Here is a 19,921-nt window from a genome sequence, read left to right as displayed (position 1 = left end):
AAATATCTCCACTCATTCAACAACACATTCTCTGTCCAAATGTGCTTAAATGAACCTAACAGACATCTGTGAAATCACTGGAAGCAGGAAGAAAGAGTTTGGCATCCTTGTAGGACCAGCTTTGGATCAACTCTGACAGCCGTATATGGCTTCTCCTTGCTGCCTCTTCAAATGTATTCATCCCAACCACTCACAATCAAGGGCTTACGAACACCGTGGAATTCAATATTTACAGGTAAAGGTGGTTCTCAAGAGTACAGAAAGGGTCAAAAGCATTTATCAACAGCCCTCCCGGGTCTTTACATAGAACCATACAATACTTTTCTCCTTAATTAACATTTTAGGAGAAACTTCTACATGTTCTGGGTGGTACTTCTCCACCTGTGTAAAAATCAGTAGCAGAATCAGCCTCTTAACCACTAAAGGCACAGTAAATACATTTTTTTTTCTCATATGTTCATTTGTCAGCCTTTAGTGTTTTAGTATGCGGAGCACCTCATAGGCGGAGTATCGAATATATGTCCTAATCCCAGTAGGGTCGAAGCACTGCGATTGGTGTTGAGACTTATCTGGCCATTAAGTAGCCAGTTTTCCAGTTTTTCCTCCATCTCAGTCCATGCTTCCCTGCTTCCCGACCAGCCTCATTCTCACTACCACTCTCCTCCCTCCCCCTCCAAGACTCTGCAGTGCAGGTCTCTCCTGCTGATAGCTGCAAATCCCAAACGTGCCAGCAGAGCCCTGCCTGACTGCCTATTCTCACACTTCACAGAACCTGGCCATGACAAGCCCGAGAAAGACACCGCTAGCTCCCTGAACGGGCCACCACCCTCACCATCCACCACTCTCTCTGCCCTGCTACTCCCAGGGCAGGAACAAAGATCCCAGCAGGCAGCAGGGACGATAGCATCAGGCTTAGGTTGGTTTGTCAGGGTGGCCATACAACTGTCGGGAGGGCTTCGCTGGGATCTCAACTAAGTTGGAGACACTGAAGTAAGGGGGGTTTGTCTGTTTGGCTACACCTCTGTGGTAGTAAGAGTGCTCTGCAGCGCTCTGCCCCAGTGATTCAAGAGGGTAAACAGATCAATCACCAATACACACTTCAGAGGAACTCTTCTCCTTGTCTTACTTTCTGCTGGGTCACTGCTCGGTGATGAATATGAATTGACTGGTGCAACTTATTCATTCCGTCATGCTCATAATCAAGCATTACAGTGCTTGTTTGACTAAGCGTTGTTTACACAGTTCATATTAAACAGCTTTAATACCATAAGTTTACCTTTGGTTATAATGATATAGATTTTTTTTAAAATTTCTTTGTACAAATGTAAGATAGAAATGCAAAATGTGTGTTCATCTTTAAACTCATCTGTGGCTGTCACACAACATCAATCATTGCATCAGTGCTCCTAATAAAAATAAATCCTTCAATCCCATGTTGACTTATTTGGTTTGTCATTTCTGACATGTAAGTCAAAGTCTGAGTCTCTAATGGTTTAAAAAGTAAGACAATTTATAGGAATTTGTTATGAACTATAACCTACAAATATGACATTAGACATTGGACAGAGAGAGATGGTAGTTTTTTTCCTGGCAGACAGGCGGTCACACAGACAGACAGCAGTCACTGTCTTTGTAATCTCCACATCTGACAGACAGTGGGTGTCTGTGATACCTGGCTGTGGCAGTATGGCCTGACCAAGCTGTCAGTTAGAGAGGCCGTTCAACACACCAGAGCAAGCTCATCTAACAAGCCTGTCCCACTCAATAACACAACAGAGAGACAGGCGGAAAACACACCCTGCTGCGTCAACCAGCTGATGGGTGGGACCACATGGGCTGAGGGTACAAAGGCCCAGGAGGGCAGACAAGGGCGGGACGACTGTTACTGATCCTGCTCTCCTTAATTCCCAACTGGTTTCTCCTTCAACCTCAAAGGACAACGGAGCGAACTTCCTCTGTGAGTAGCAAACTTGTTGTTTATCACTGCTCTGACCCAGCTGGTCCAACAGATGCTCATGATACAGGTCACTGCTGTGGCCCAATGATGCCTCATTGGTTAGTGACACGACAAAACACTGGTGCAGGCAGGCCAGAGTGTGTTTGTGTGTTACAGCAGAGGAATAGCAATTACTCATATTTGTCACAGGGTACACTGCCCAACAGTAGATCTCCCAGTTTTGAAGCATCCCTCCCTCTCTCTTGCAGTCCCTTACAGCAGTGAATATAGTGTGATGGACCTGGAGTTTAACAGACTGGCAAGAGTCCCAGCACTTTCTGTTACAAATCAATACTTAAAAGATTAGCCACAGCGTCCCTGTTGAAGTAATGAATAGGCAACCACCGTAGGTGTACACTGAGTGTCTGCCCAAACAGCGGTTTTTCTCTCTCCCTGCAACCCACAGCCATTGGCAGGGACTCTGTCAGACTCACATAAGCCTCACTTACATCTTAACCTTCCCGTTACGTCACTGGTGTAAAATGACCCTTACAGTTTGATGACTGAATGGTTTTTAATGACATCAAAAGATAAAGGAAGTTTATCAAACAAGATTTAGATTCTGAATGAGCTGCCAACTAAGTCTTTTTCACAGATGAACAGCACTGAAGCACACAGCACACGTTTTTGCTGACACTATCCTCTCTCTGGTTGCTATTGCTACAACTGCTGTAAGGATGGTGGAAATATTTTGCTATTTCAGCTTTGTAATAATTAGCCCTTTAGGCAAACCACAACTGTACCGTCTGGTGTACTGGCTGCATTAGACATTTGGAGAGGACAGGCAGCCTTACTGCACCCTGAAGAAAGCTTTCGGATCAACTCCCTCAATTTCGGATTAGAGTTCAGAGCTTCCTCTTTACACATTTTTGCAGAGGATTTTGCTCAACGATGAAACACTACTACAGTGTTACAGAGGGCATTTTCCTATGAAATACACACACACAATGAATGAATTTAACACTTTACATCTCTCCAATGACATGTTATTAATTATAACTGAAAGCTTTCTCTGCACACGCACTCTGCATTTGATAAACCTGAGCAAAAGCTTGGCCTCTTAATAAAATAAAAGCCCTGTCGAGTATTCATAGCACACTTATCAAGCAAGAAAGGCCAATTTCACTTGCTTTTAAAATGAATGTAGACTGAAGGAGAAGCCTCACTTTTACTCCTCTGACGGCCTCCAAAGCTCCAGTTACATTCAAAGGATGAAAGTAAGACATAACATTTTAATGGAGCTTGGAAAGTAAACACTGACATTAAGGTCAACGCTGCTTCCGGTGATTTTTTAACACTGATGCAGGTCAAACACACAGATGTGCATGTTTCACCTTTGTTTTGGCAGATGTAGCCTCATTTCCGTACTGAGGTTTTTGCGGCTTGTGTAAATGACAGTCCACAAGAAAATCTCCCTGATAATGCTGCTCTCTAGAAAACACTGAAAATCCAACACTATGATAAATTAGTTCATTATTCTGTACATTGTGATCTAAACCTCTTCTTATGTGTGTGCACAGTTATAATTTGCTATCATTCTAATGATATACAGTAACCTGTGGTCAATGCGTATTGAGCCCCAGGGAAAGGCTCAGTGTGCCCATAACAGCAGTGAAATATGACCAGCATCCTGGGGGGACGCATACGATTAATCGCTTTTAAAAGATGCCTGTTCTGTTTCAAAGCGTGTAATGAAATTACAGAGATTAAAGGGACTTTTATGAACTTCTTACCCCATTGACACAGGGACAACACAGACATCATCACTGGAAACACATTAAGAGAAATCAATAATTATCATCCATGGGATGCTGCTTGGGTGCGTTTGTCAGGAGAACACATAAAAGGAAGAGGTAAATACTCCAGATGAAGACAGTGAATTAAACTTGTGGCTGTAGGAGACAGCAGTAGACTCCCACTTTTGTTACAAAACAAAATCAAGCAGCATTAAAGGAACATATGATTCTGGCTGTGTGTTACTAGTCTCGAGGTGAGGATTGTACCACTAAGTCTGATGTCAAAATTGATTGGTCCCGCCTTTACCTCAAAGCACAAAGTCTGACTGCATCTGACTTGATAGTTCCTGAAGAAAATGTTGGTGATCTAGTGACGCCACCAAATGAAGGAAGCCGAGCAAATTAGACTCCTTCATTTTGTTTTGCAACGAATATGTCACAACATCTCCACAGTCTGGCACTGTGGATGATAACTGGACACAAAAAAGGAGAAAAAAAGACCACTGAAGATCCTAGACTAAAAAAAAAAAATGTTTTTGACAGTCGGCGCAGGTTGTTGAAGTGAAGAGAGCAGAGGTTTTAGAGCGGGTGTTACATAAACAGCAGAGTCTCAGAAAAGCTGTGTGTTGATCTGCTGTGGCCCCCTGTGATTCCCTCTTCCTTCAAAGCAGCTGCTGAAACAGGGAGCCGAACGCTCACATCATAAACTCTACAGCTACGACTCCCTTCAACAATTTACAATACTGTGTCACCCTCAACACAAACAAACACACATACATACTTACACATTTTACAATCCTTTCTCCATTCGTGGCCTCGTCTCACAGCAAAGCTTTTGTTAATTCTGTATACAGAAGCTTGTCAAATAACAGCCCACCATCTGAGTTATTCTGATAATAAAATATTCTGAGCTGACATTCACACTAATAAGCTTAAAATCGTTGGTTACCCAGCAGCAGTGATTATTCGTAGGTTATCCAGGATGCCTTACAGTGACTGAATATATGCAACACAGTTTAAACAGCTCCAGCATCTTAGTTAGTTAGTTCATTTTCTGCTGTGTACATATAAAAACACATGCATATTTATTTCATATTCAAGCAGCTTGTCTAGTCATAAATTATGAATAATGAAGAATTTTTCATATATTTCCCCCATTAATACCCCAGACTGCAGACTGTGAAATCCCAAACAATAGGAGCATAGAGAGTTAAGCTTCACTGACAAGTTTTAGTCAGCAAGCTCTGCAGCGGAAGTTCTGACTCCCAAAACTTCTGTAACAGACAATAAGAAGTAAACTGTGTCACAAGTAGTTATATTATTGTCTTCAGAATTAACTTTTGTATTAATTATAACTTGAAAACCGCTTTTTCTTTAGTTACACTGACATTTTGGCAAAATAACTCCGCTTGCTGTGGTGTCACAAGTATATCGGTCGCCATCAGTGTTCATTTAAGCACTACCTCACTGCACTGCACAAAGTACAGCTACCAGCGACCATCTCCTAACATAACATTAAGCTGATCAAACAGAAATTTTCCCTGTAAGTCATCATAACCACAATTTTCATATACTATGACATGTGTACGTGTGTTTTACTTGTGCCAAAAAAAATTAAATAATGAGGTTGTAGGGATAAATGTACACTAAGAATGCAGGAGAGATGCAAATATACAAGGGATTACTTCAGATGCACAGCGCTAAACTGGTGTGAAATCAGCAGCCAATTCAGTGTTCTGCCAAACACAATGATATTCAGCAGTGCTCTGTGCTGAGGGGTAGATTAAGAAATGCATAACATCGCTCCTTTGCACAAGCATGAGGCTGAGGAGAACATCAGAGGAGGCGTACTGTACAGTCACGAAGAGAGCTATGCTTGGTCAAGAAATCAGGACAGGTGTGCTGGGAGTGATGCAGCAACACGCACGCATACACAGGAGCCGGAGAGGAGTTATCCCTTCATTTACTCAGCAGGAAATGTCAATTTTCCTAATTGTGCTCCTGCAGATCAGAGGATCTCTCAGACAAGGCAGGGAGACCCTGATCCACCATGAAGCCACTACAGGCAGACTGAAGAGCACTCTGACAGAGCATTTAACGGATCATTAACATGTTTACTGCTGGGTTCATGTCCCAGCTGCTCTGACTGTGATTCCCTGGTATTTTAGCTGTGACTCTTGTGATGGGTGGAGGGTAGAGAGAGTGAGAGGGGAATCCCTGCTGCAATAACAACTTGAGATCCTCCCTATGGACCTGTGCATTTAGCATGGCGTTCATGAGGACAGCATGAGTCGTGCTTAAAAAAAAATCAATGCGCAAATAACAAATTTGGAGAATACTTGTCTATTTCGGTGAAAGAAAATAATAAATAGATAATGCGATTACATTCTGAGTGCATTAGGCGGCATTTATATGCAGCCCACTGAGTAGGATGCTGTAAGGTGTCAAATTGTTTGTATTGGCATCAGAGATTTAACGATAAGTTACGCGCTTGATTGATTTCCGTGTTGTATGATCTTGCTCGCGGTAAGATTTTCTAAAGTTGATCCACGTCTGTAGAGGGATATTTCAGCTGAAGTCCTCTCTCCATCAGCTCAACAGAAGGATGCTTCTATAGTATTCTGTGAAAAATCAGCACGCTGCCCAACAGACAGACCCAGTTTACGGGATTGCAGGCGGTCGAAATGTATATGAACTCCCCCCTACCTTCCACTTTGGTGAGGGTGAGCACCGGACTGTTGCAGGCGGACAGCGGGGCAACCCTTGCGGAGTGTTTCTTCATGATGATGAGCTCGGATGGGCTGAGCTCTAAACCGCTTCGACTACATCCCTGAAGCTGATTTGGTGCAGACACCAGACCTCTTGATGGGACCCTGGATGTTTCTAGAGCCGGTCTACTGCTCTCTGTCCCCTCGCGTCCATCCAACTCCCTGTTGATGATTTTTTCCCGACCTCTGTCGCGTCCCCCCACCCCCTTCTTCCACTTTCCTTCCCTCCTCAAATCTGCTGTATCCAGTGCGTCCTGGCTGGTCTCTCCTCACGCCTCACGCACAGTTTGGCAATTGCTGCAATTCGCCAACGTCACACATCCATCAGTCCCCCTTACAGCATCACAATCACCACCCACTACCCACACCCCCGCCCCTGATCCCGATGCAGGCGTGCCCGGCTGTCCTCCCCTACCCCCCGTGGCCGTGGTCTCTCCGGGGCAAAGGAAGCTCTGCGTGAAACTGGCTGAACGGTGGCATTGACCTGCAGCGCGCAGGCAAACTCCAGTCTATAAACGGACTGTGTGACAGATACGATGGGACCAATGCAGTTAAGTTGAGAGTGCGGCGTGGGGGTGTATTACCTATAAACACTCTAACTGGAGTGGTTTCTTGTGAATTAAATTATAATGAAACGAACTAATTGTAAATGTGGTCCTCTTTAAATCTCCGCAATTAAGGCTCACTGAAGGTCCCCAGACCCCACTTTGCAATAGGCTACAACCTATTCATTGTAACCTGTGTTTCCTGATTATCCTCTTATTGCTATAATGATATGAATCGCCTTTAAGATTAGCAAATAGATTTTAAAGAATTTAATCAAGGTGCTGGTTATGGAATTAAAGACAAGATGTTTCCTGAAAATGTACCTCAAGGCGATACAGTGCGCATGTATCATTTGGCATAGCGGTGTTTGTAATGTGTTAAGGTGTGGGTGTGATTTAAAGTTAACTTTATGCTCTCAGTGAAGAAATTGTATCATCCACAATTATTTTTGAAAAGTCAGTTTATAGCAAGAAGACACTTTTTTAAGGTGTGGTTTTGATGACACATTGAAATATTCAGCATTACTCATTGTTTTCTTTTCTTATTTTTTCTTTTCTTTTGAAGTGGGTTTGATAAAGAGGATATGGTTACAGTTATTTGTAATCCCCAAGAATAATGAATAATAATAATAAAGAATAATTTTTCTGATAATATTCTCATGTCATTAGCATAATAAAATGTAGACAATAGAGACTGATTTATTCTACTGCATGATTGGTGTGTGTGTGTTGTCTAATTGTCAGGGTTTGCAGTGTTGTACAAATTGTCTTTAATTGACACAGAAAGATTAGGGGGCACCCATCCAGCGTTTTCTGTACTGGTACCTCAACTCGGGCTCTCTGACAATGCAGAGTAGTATACTGATCCAATACCAGTGCATTATTTCCCCAAATTAATTAATTAATAAAACCTTAAAAGCCCTTAATGGTCGGGCTCCATCTTATTTGAAAGAACTCCTTACACCATACTGCCCCACTAGAACACTGCGCTCCCAAAATGCAGGGCTACTTGTAGTGCCTAGGGTTTCTAGACGTAGAGCCTTTAGCCATCAGGCACCTTGGCTGTGGAATCAGACCCCTGCTTGGGTTCAGGAATCCATTTGATTTTTTACACTTTAAATAAATTTGACTTGACTTGCACTGTGTAGAATTCATTGGACGCATTTCTATATTGTTTACACATAACTGAATGAAAGAAAATGATAGCAGAAACACAGAGTTTTATAATGACTTTAACAAAAAATAAACTATGTTTAATGTGGATCATGTCATGGCCAATTCCTGGTCTACAGGCTGGTATCTGGACTGATACCGATCTGCTGTATTGGATCAGAAAATATTGCAAAATCTTGATGACTTTAGGCAACTTCAATTAGTGTTGTGCACCAATTAACTATAAGAGAAATGTCCTAAATTAATTGCCATGAGCAGTCTTTATCTTTGCTGCTCAGATTCAGCTATTGTTAGTAAGTATTTAAGTAAATTCCAGCTGATTGACTGACCTGAGTTACAGTCCTGATAGCTTTCAGCTTCCCATCACCCCTTACATGTCCTCTCTTTGACTTTGCCAAAGCCATCACATTTCAAATTGTTCTGGTAGAAGTGGTGAAGTGGAGGTAACATTTTCAGGTTCATCCTTGAGGTGAGTGAGAGGTGCCCAGGTGCATTGCTGAGCAGTGACTTGTCTGTTACGCTTTTCTACCAATTGCAGAAACTGGTTTTGAAACCTGAAGTGACAATTCAGAGCTTCCCATCGAGTTTCATTACACTTTGAGCTGTCCAACTCACTCTGTGGTAGCAGCTGGTCAACTGAAATTGCGCCTGACACTCTTTCTGTATATATCTGTATCATGTCCTTCTACATGGCCCTTGTGTTTCCCTCCTGAGAAGCCATTATACACCAACAGATAATACATGAGAGGGGAGCAGATCACTGTCAGTGGTACAAGTTGAAGTGCTCAGTATTGATCCAAGAATGCCTCCGCTGTCCCTCTGACCCTCATTAATGATTTCAAAGACATACATGTGTGTAGTGTGTCTGTAGTGGCTCTGCATGTGTGTGTGTAAAAGTAGCAGAGGGTGAGCATGCCCAAAGGAAGCTGCACTAAATTATTCACTGCTTATACTCTACCTCACACTCAAACAAGAATCCCCTGCCCTGCCTAACTAGGACAGGGAGCTCTAAAAACACTCTGCCCAGACCCAGTCTGAAGTCCCTCAGCAACCAAATCCACTGGAACCTTTACTATTTTCCATCACTTCCCACTCCTGTGTTTGGGTTAGAAAATGGAAAATGTCAGAAACAGTGGATGGGGGCTAACTGATGAAGTGCAAGAACTCACAGTGAACTAACTAAAAGAGCAGCACAGGATGCTTGATGGATAAACATTCTAAACATGTCAACTGTGAGTTATATTGGTGTGTGTCACAGTGAAAGACACAATTTGTGTGTGTGTGTGTGTGTGAGCCCCATTTGGGCTCTGCAGCTGCCAGCTTTCTTTGGGAATTAATCATGTCAGTTTTCAGTAGTTTATATGGTGAGAACAAGAAGATTCAGTCACAGTGCACATGCTATTATTGATAGAAAAGACAGGGAGGTGGAAATAGGTGGAGCGGGTGAGATCATTAAAAGATCCCAGTCAGTGACTCATAGACTTTTATCTGCAAATACGGAGGAGGATCAAACCAGTCCATGCTCTGAGACACCACATGACAACTCTCTCTCTCTGTAACACAGATGCACATAATGTATGTGAATAGGGATACATGTGCATGAGCAATAAGAAGTGTAAAAAGGTTCGGCAATGTTTATTCATGCTGAATATTGATGGAAGCTGCAGTAGCCATTTTCAAGTCAAACATCTTTAACTGCACCAATCAGTGCGGCTATGATGTTCCTACGGATGGTCAAATCAACCAAACATGGAAATGCTTCATATGAAGCTTTTCTGGGACAAAATAAATGCAACTATTGAAGACATCAAGGTATATGGCATTCCAAGCAATGGTGCTGTCAGGTACTTGAAACAACTGAGGTGGCTATTCAAGAAAGAGAGAGATACCTGATAAAATGTGTCCCGGTAGCCAGCAAAAAACACTATGATAAGAAATGAGTGCAAAGCTTATCCTCCAGGGACTATGCACTACAATTCATTCATACAAAAGGAGGTAACACTAATTTTATCAGGAGACCAATGCTGGATATCTATTTGTATTTACTTGATACATCATGTATTCACCTCTTTCACAATTACAAATCAGCTGTTCAATGTAATCCTATGGAGTGGGGTGGGATGGAGAAAAACATTTTATTGATTATGTAAAAAGGTGCCTCAGCTGCAAATCAGACCACATGGATCACTTGATAGTGAAAGATGACTGACTTGGAGTGCTAAAAGGTGTGTGCAAGAGTAAATGATTTCCTGCTGTCTGATCTCAATTAACAAACAGCCCCAATGTGAGTAAACATGTCGGCTTAATTTGTGTACAGCAGCTTGTGTCTGAGCTGTTGTAGTTGCCTTTTTGCCAAAACATTAACAGATATGTTATTGGCGTTTCCTGTTCAATTACACAGCCAATCCTGACTTAAGCTAAATCATTTCCTTTTCTAACCCCAATAACAACCACTTAAAGTAAGCCTTACTCAGCTGAAAATAAGAAAGCTTAGAGGCTCTTGCAGTCCATGACCATAAGCAGGTCCATGCAGGTGGATAATTTATACTGTAATTTATCTGTGAGTTATCAAAAGTCAGATTTATCTACTTAAAATGTGCATTCAAAACATGTGGAAATAAAAATGAATCACAACAGCAGTGGTTAAAATGAGAACAGTTACTCTTTAGATGATCTGTTCAGGAGGGCCACAAAAGCATTATATGTTTATGTTACATGAATGAAAATAAGCATAATCAGTGAGATATGTGTCAAATGTCCATTCAAGAAAATGTTAAAATGCTGCTATGCTATTAGCCATGCTAGCAGTTTGGCTTCAGGGACACCAATGTCAGTCAGCGACATTGGAACCCTTTGACTTTTCCTCTTGTGCCAGCACAACGTTCACATTTTCAGTTTTAAGTCAAATGTCTCGACAATTATTGGATGGTTTGTATTTTATTTTATTTTTTCACAAATATCCATGGTCTCCAGAGGATAATGACTTTCCTCTAATGTTTCCTTTAGTGCTTGCTGGATTCAAACTTATTCTTATCCAGTGATATATCTCAAAATCTACCATCGAACTGCTCATTCAATTGGTGATTTCCAGCTGTATCCAGTGACAAGTGATCCCTGACTTTTCCTCTAGCGCAAACACGAGGATGATTTGTGGTTTTGAGTGAGATGTCTTGACAACTACTGGATGGATTGCCAGGAATTATTGTGCATGATTTGTATAAATTGCTAAACTTTTCATTTAGCGCCATAATCAGTGCAAAGTTCTAATTTGTCATTTATGTCCAAATAGGTCCACTTTCATGTTTTGCGCTAATTAGCAAATGTTTGAATACTAACTTATATGGTGAAATGGGTAAACAAATATCAGCATGTTATCGTCATTGTCAGAATGTTAGCAAGCTAAAGTTAGTTTTCAACTCAAAGCAGCACTCACAAAGGAGCTATAGCTGTGGACTCTTCTTTCTTAGGTTACTTTTTGCAAACTTTTCCCAGCTTTTTCAGTACAAGTAAAGCAGATGAGACTATGTACACTAACATTAAAACTGGTCATTTAATTTTAATACTACAATGAATATTAATGGTGCAGTTAATATTAATATCAACTATTGGCAGTGTTGTCTTTCAAGTAAACTAACTAATTTCAGTGCTTGCTTCCCTCTGGAAAAAAGTAAGTGCATTTTTTATCCTCTCCGAACCAACCCTCCTTCCACTGTTCCAGTCCAGGTCAGTGCTGGCCCCTGATCAGCATGAAAAACAGGTAGCAGAGCTGTAAACATGAGTGCTGAGGGTTCATTACAAAACTGAAAAGGAGTCTACCTCGCTGCCCCACACACTTAATAACAACTCCCAGGTGTGAGAAAGGAAGAGTGGCAGGTTGTGGCATGACGTCCTAAATAACAGCTTGTTTCAAGTACCAGAAAGGTCAAGTCATATTAACTTTTCCTCTGCCTTTGCCCTATACATCTTCAGAGCAGACATAGCTCATCTGTGGAAGCAAGAAGCGTCTGTCAAGGTACTGCAACCAACAGCAGGGTAGATTAATTGCCTCAGCGGGTTCCCCTGGGGTGGAGCAGGGAGAAAGATCAATACACATGTGAAATCTTACACTTAAAAATGCTGTGATAACTGCAACAATACTGATTACATTAACATACACTGTAGGTTGATGTTTTTGTAAGAGAGATTCCACATCAAATATACTCATCAAAATGATTGCAAATCAACCTCATGTTGTTTGGAGATAAATTAATACCTCTGTGCATTATCTTAATATATATTCTCTCCAGGAAAGTAGCATGAAATTACATGTGGTGTGATGATATAAACAGCGATTGTTCACTCCATGGGATTTGCTGGAGTTTCTGATGATGTTGCTGTTCACAATGATTGGCAGTATATAGGCAACCCCCTGAAAATAAACAAACCAACACTGCATTAAAGAAAGAGGGAATTTAAACTTTTACTTCTCTCACAAACTCACCTTTTTATGTCTTTGTTTGCAGTTAAGATATGCTAAGAGATGCAAGATCAGCCTCCAGTAGGCCTATTCAATTAATGAAAAGTTGACTAATTCAAGCAAAAGTCAGCAAAGTATTCACATTTGAGAAATTGGAACCAATAAAAGTTTTCTGATAAAATGGCTTTTGACAATTAAGCGATTATTAAAATTGCTACAATTAATTTATTGCTGGTTGATTAATCAACTAATGCATTCGCCTCTAGATTACATTCAGTACCTTTCTACATCTGCTGGCTAAGGAAATCACAAATAAATAGTCTGACTGGGAACTTGAGAAGAGTACATAAGTCTGAGAGCTTATAACCTCCCACTCAAAACAGAGAGCTGTCTAGAAGGGAGACAGAAAGTGCTAGACTGGCTGCCACTTTCAAATAAAGTAATGTGGGAGTTCCTCTTAATTACAACCACAGCTAATAAAGTCCAGCAGCATCTATTAAATGCCGTCAAGTTGTAATACCTAGTGATAGCCCTTATAATCACGCTCTACCCTGGTGGGCCATGCTTAATCAGGAAGAGTGAGTCTCCATTAAATTTGCATCCCACTGGAGGAATCAGCCCCAGACAGCACGTTTCTCCTCTTCAATGAAGGCTGTTTCAGAGCCACAAAATGTGAAGTGTTGAAGTTTTCTCAGTGGTGCAGATGTGCAGGCAGGCCCAGAGGCTGTGGTCCAGTACAGGGCCCTGCACACTGTAGGACATGTGAGCAAGGATGCTTTAACTGATGATTTTGACCAGTACCTGACACAGTAATGCCAAACAAGAGGGGTACAAAATTGGACCTGACACGCAGGCAAATTGGAGACAGCTGGTGAATCTTATCTTTAGGAAATGTCCTTGGAGCCCATCTTAAAAGGAAACATATCACCTCCTGTCTTATTTGTATATTATAGATCACAATGCTTTTTTTTACCTGTAAAATAAATCTAATAAACTATAGACACTAATGAAGAAAAATTAACATGTACTCATTTTGTGCTTTTATTATTTCCTTAGTGATTTTCCTTTGTGTGTCTCCTTTTATGGCAGCTAAGCCACACAGATTTTGTCTGAGCTGAGATCAAGGAAAGGTTGGAGGAGACACAGCACCACAACAGTGGTCTCAACATAATGCATCTTCCACAAGGAAGCTACTTAACTCCTACTCACTGCAGGAACAAAGAAACTGACCCTTCCACCCTAACTGCTGCTTAAAGAGAGAAGTTTCTGCAGAAGACAATGGATGCCCACAGAACAAGCTCTATTCTCTCCAATAAATGGCGCTGGCTCCCTCTGTTGCCAAGCTACAGTATGACTATTTCATCTTTTTTGTTTTTTTTTTTACTGGGGAAGCAATATTGCCTGATTAACTTTAAGTTTAGGATATATGTTACTAGCAAGTAAATTTGATTTTCATGTGGCACCTGCCCAGTGTTTAACTACATTTTATGCATTTTTAACATTCAGAGCGGTCCGTGGATCTCAAATAGAAAAGGCCCCCAGTTGTTTTTGCTGAAGCAGCTCCTCTTTAAACTGCACTTATCTCGCTGTGCTAAACATTATTCAAAATGTTCTAAATTGCTGTAATTAGGGGGCAGCATTTCGAAAAGCTTCTCTATCTCTCGCATTTGCATTTATATCAGGCTATTTCATGAGCTGTGTGGGCATAACGTTCAAACATATTTTGTTTTTATGTAGTCTTTTCCATTGTACTATAAAACATTATTTATGAAAAGATCTTGGATGATGCATTTTGTTGCAGTTACAACAAGCACTTATGTCAGAACACCAAGTAATTTGTACATAGAGCCCCACAACATGTAACGAGTGGCACATTTTATATAATATGTTGCTGAATGATCTAGAAGAAAATGGTACATATGAGGTGCATTCATGCTGACTTCAACATACTGACACCTGTAGGGACAATATCCGGACACTGCAGAGCTACATTGTGCCGGTAGGGGGCACTCTGACCACATGTAAAAATTTCACACAAAGACACCTGCTCAGGGTTTGGATGAAAAATTGACCAAGAAATCATACTGAAGCCCAGCAGTGGAGCAAAAGTGGGACAGCAGCAATAAAAGGTGATGATGTGACCCACTACCCACCTGTACAGATGACTTAAATAAAACCAGACATACACATTTTAAAGCACATAACCATTTTGAAAAGATTTCAGATATACACACCACTAAAGTACACACAGGTGAAAATACTAACAAACAGCATGGCAGCTGTTTGTAATCTCTTCTCACCTTCTCCTCTCTCTCTTGTCCATTTTTAGAGCTATGTCACACTGTGAGGCACTCACTCCCTCACTCCAATTTTTGATTTGAGATTTTTTTCCCCCAAAGCCTCATCCTTCGTAATGAGGTGACAAAAGGCTACAGTGAGTCCACAGTGACCTGAATGCACTGACAACGGCCTGTTTTTGGTCTTTTCCTGGGTTAGAGTCTAAATCCAGCCTTATCCTTTCATTTGCAGAATTTTTTTTTTTTTATGACTTAACTGCTAACCCTAAGCAAGGTTAATTAACATTAATAGAAGCAATGTTAATCAGCAACGTGAATTTCAACAACGCTCCGGAGAATGTATTTTCTTCCCTGAATTTTTTATATACTTTTATTGATCCCTCAAGCAGGAAACTTATTTCCCCCTCTCTTTCAAGTTGGGATGTGGAACGGAAAAGCCAATGAGTGATTAAAAGGTTTACAGAAGGAGTGAGGAGTTATTTATGTTGCTGAAGGATGCGCCAACACGTATGTCAGCACAAAGGGATTGAACCTCTGACATTCAGTTTGGAGGTGCCCTCGCTAACTGCTAGGCCAATCCTGCAGCTCTTCATTAAATCACCTAAACTAATAATGAAAAGAACATTATTTGAGCCTAAGCAGTGACCAGGCCCAAAATCGTGATGCAAATGTTGGAAATGGGGGACCTGTTGCCACCTTTCATACACTTTTCACTGTAACAGCCTGTCTCCCTGCCAGTGACATGGGACCTTAAATGAGGGCTTCATCTAATCCCCACCTTTGTTACAGCTGATGCCATGGAGACTGCTGACAGAACTATGACCATCCTGTGCATAAATGAGAGTGGCGCATAACAGTAAAATAAGGCACCTGAGACTCTACACCTCAATTAGGCAGAGAATTGGTGACATGAATCTATTTGCTTGGACATAACTGAGGCTGGCAGACTGACAGAAATTGGGCATAGGACTCTGCCTTTTGTGGTAAATAATTCAAAGCTAGGGAATAAGTTCAAACACCAGGAAAGAAACTTAAACACAGTTGGCAGCTGGAGCAGTAACAGTATGAGAGTATGAGAGGCAGAGGAAAGGTGTTTATTGACTGCCAAGAGGAAAGAAGAGGTTCATTCTGTCCTGTATAATCACACAATCATTAGCTTCAGATCTGTGTCTGTCTTTGAAGTGTTCAACCAGGTCGCTTTCAACACTAATCAAACTGGTTTCTGATCACTAGCAAACATATCTTTCCATCCGCTAGAGCAGCAGGTGTTTGGAGGCCCTTCAAAAGACCAGGGGCAGGTGTGTGTGTTGTCACTAGTGTAAAATGCACACTCTTTCTCCCCATTCATCTCCACTTCTTAGTCCAACCTCAAACAGTGAGAGCACCCGGGCAAATAGTGAACAGTGAGTTTCTGAATCCCTGACAAAAATAGAACTTGATGCCCTTGCGTTTCCAAAGATGTAAGTGCACAGCTCTGTGCACATGGTACAGTGTTCATAGGAGAGCTGTTTTCTTTATCAGCCGGTGATGGGATCACCAGAAATGAAGCAATTTATCATTCCAATGAGGACGGTTCTCATTATAGGGAAGTCTCCTCATTATAAGTGCAGTATAAGCAACATGGGTGACAAATGTCACCTGAAATTATGCTCCGCTCTCCACAGTAATTACCCTGAATTCACAATGACAAAGAGGAGAAAAGTGCTGTACATCTGAAGGTTGTATTGTCTGTGTTTCAGTCCATTTGCAGCATCTGGACAGGATATAAAATTAGCCTTTATAATCTCTGTGCATGAAGAAACTTAAAACTCTTATTTACAGTAGACAGTGTAATGAGAGCCCTATGCTCTTCACTAATTAATTGTACTAATATTTATTAGTATTTATAATTGTCATTTATTCTTGCTCAAAAGACATTAAAAGCACATTCCAAACTGGATATGTCCAGCCACTGGAGATAAAACACAGTAATCAAAGCTTTCAAAAGCTCAATACGATTTACGTCATAAACAGTTTTGTAAGAGTATTGTCTTTAAAGGGTAGATGCATGGTAAGTACTTGGTCAAATGGAGGCCTGTGCATTGGACTGATTTGAATAAGAATTGTGATTAAGTTGTTCTGTACGTGTAGTGGGCTGAGGGATGTGAACCAGTCAGCTCCCTGAGGGGGAGAGGAGGTTCCATTCTTCCTGGCTCCTTCTGCACTCCCCCATTGGCTGTCGGCTCTCATCCATGTCCACAGCTCCCTTAATTGCCTGATTTCCTGACCCCACGTTGAATACTTTGTACGCTGAGGGCTGGGGGTTATAATAATGACTTACAGTGACATGCATTGAGAAGACTCATTTCCTTGGCTATCAGTGCCCTCACGAACTGACTTAAGCCCCATCACAGACCTCTTGATTTAATACTTAAATTAAATCCTCATGTTAGATTTTATTAGGCACAAAAGTGTTTCTGACCAAATTTTCTGACTCTGTGTTTTTCAGATGAAATCACTATAAAATGAAAGGAGACTTTGTTACTCACTCCTCTGTTCAGATGTATGAGGAAACACAGCTGGAAAACAAAACTTTGCATAAAACCAAACCTGTCAGAAAAGTTATGTTCTTTTTAAGGAGAACAGAGAGGTAAGGATGAAACCATTATCACAACAATGAATAATATTTTAAGTGCTGAGATGTCATTTTTCAAACAAAACACCACCATTTTCCTAGTTCTACCTTCTTATATGTGAATATTTGTGAGATGCATGGTCCCCAGAGGATGCATCCTAATTTGATTTGATTTGATTTTCGTACTCACTGTTTGGAATGGATGGGACTATTAGGACAAAACAAGTAGTTTGTGGATGTCAGCTTGGTGAGATTTCTATTTTTACTGCACATATTAATTACTCAGCTGAGCTGTGGTTGACAATATCATCAGATCATGTTGTGATTATACTGTAAGATGTTTAAACATTTTTACTGCCCAGCTCTATTTTATAGCTGAATCTACAAAACCATAAAAACCTAGAATGCACTTTATAGTGTTGAGGTTCTGCAATGGCAAAGTAACCGACATTTTGCTCAAACATTTATTTATGACAGTTTCTGAGCTCTGAAAGAGTACACAAGAGCGGGGACATGAAATATCTTTTAAGTCATGTCCTGTTCATCATCTTGAACAGTTTGTAATATATTGCATCGAGCACTTTAGATCTATTACAGTCAGGCAACATGAAAACTCATCATCAGGGGAGTTCTCCTATCTACTATTTATGAAGTCCATAAATCCATGCAGTGAGGATCCAGAGAGATGGTCGGATGCGCTTGCTCGTGGCTTTTGAAATCATAAGCAAATCAACTGCTTACGCTCTCACAGTCATTAGTGATCCTCCTGCGAGCACACCAAGAATCTATGAGATGGAATGAGAGATTGAGAGACTCGGCTAGACAACAGTGTACTACTTACAGGTGTGATCTTGATGTGAAACTGCAAATAAACAAGTAAAATTTCAATACATCTGTATAATCTTATCTATTTCAATTTACCACTTATGATTTGAACTAGTGACACCTATAAGCTGATTGTAGTCCATATTTCTATTTCCGCTAATTAAATCTCTTAGAAAAAAAAGATAACGTTCCAAAAAGAGCGCACGCAGTCTTCGGTGAGGATTACTTCCCTTCAGTTTTCAAACATTTACTTATGATAATTTTTCTCATGCAGCAATTAGCTGGCCCATCACAGCCTATACACACTACAGAGGCAGCGTGGGATGCTCCATCATCTACAAATAGATTCATCCAGTTGGTCTTCTTTGTTGTTGTTCTTCTGAGCCTCTTCCTCTTTCTCTGACAGATCTGTTCAGACTTTGTGTGGCTTTTATGACCTCCCTCAGGAAGCAACTCACTCTGACACATTTACAGTGGCTTGTGTTTACACCATCAGTGTCCTATCAGGAAACACATCACCTGCTTAAAGGAATAGTTTGAATTTTGGAAAATATGCGTTTTGGTTTATTTGCTTTCTTGCTGAGATTTAGATGAGAAAATCGATGCCACTTTCATGTCTGTGTGGTAAATAAAAAGCTACTGCCGGCAGCTGGTTAGCTTAGCTTAGCATGAAGACTGGAAACAGAGGAAGACAGCTAGCCTGTTTAAAGGGAACAGAATCCAGCACCCGTGAAGCTCACTAATACCACATTTTATGTTTGGTTTTTTTTAAATCTGTACAAAGGCTGAACAACGGCTAGTTGGTTTCATGGGGAGTTATGTGCCAGACTATTTCTCGGGCTTAGTGTCTAGGCAACCAGTTAAGAAATCATCTGACGTATTAACCCAGTGAAATCAAACTTGTGTCCTTTACACTTTGATTTTTGTACTGATTAGACAAGCGTGGTGTACTGTGTTAATAAGTGGGCTTTAAAGGTGCTGGCAAGATTTTGTTACAGAATCAGTTTAGCTGATCTTCCCCCCTTTTCTAGTCTTTTTATCTAAGCTAACAGGCTGCTGGCTGTAGTGACACGATTGTCTCATCTAAATATTGCAAAGAACGTGAATAAGCATATTTCACAAGGCTTTAGTCAGAGGCAAAGAGTGAATATGCCTTGCCTTGAAGAGTTATGCGCAATGTCAACATTAACGCACGGCGAGAGAATATGTCTCATCCTCTGATGGTAACACCAAGCACAGTATCCTGGGGGGCTGTACCAACGCAACCCCCACCTTTCCTCCACCACAAACTCTTTGCCATCTCTAAACCTAGACACGTGAAAACTGCTTCTATATGACTGCCAGGACCATCTAAGGGAGATCAATTCTTGAAAAATATACTTTCCCCAAGTGTAGTGAATCAAAATACGTAAAAACTATGTTATATACAATAAGCTTAAAATAAGCTCAGGGTTGCAATACCTTCCAAATTTACATCATTACTTACGTACTGACTAGTAAGCAAACACATA

The 19,921-nt window shown here is 40.9% G+C and overlaps 1 protein-coding gene across 4 annotated transcripts in view; it reads right to left on the bottom strand.

Annotated features, from left to right (window-relative positions):
* The window catches only part of slc35f3b (solute carrier family 35 member F3b), a 52,634-nt gene that overhangs the window by 15,805 nt on the left and 16,908 nt on the right, over window positions 1-19,921 (bottom strand). The window contains exon 1 of one of the 4 annotated variants that reach the window (XM_038737528.1): window positions 6,439-6,689. The exons of the other annotated variants lie outside the window; for them this stretch is intronic. Within the exon in view, the coding sequence (XP_038593456.1) occupies window positions 6,439-6,514 (76 nt within the window). The 5' untranslated portion in view covers window positions 6,515-6,689. Of the gene's footprint in view, window positions 1-6,438; window positions 6,690-19,921 lie in introns of those variants that run through there. 4 annotated transcript variants of the gene reach the window in all.

This window comes from Micropterus salmoides, unplaced genomic scaffold, assembly GCF_014851395.1.
Source record: "Micropterus salmoides isolate LMB-PRFRI ecotype aquatic unplaced genomic scaffold, ASM1485139v1 Ms_hic_scaffold_22, whole genome shotgun sequence".
Lineage (NCBI taxonomy): Eukaryota > Metazoa > Chordata > Actinopteri > Centrarchiformes > Centrarchidae > Micropterus > Micropterus salmoides.
The sequence above is the reverse complement of the archived record's forward strand: the minus strand, read 5'-3'. Positions and strand labels throughout refer to the sequence as shown.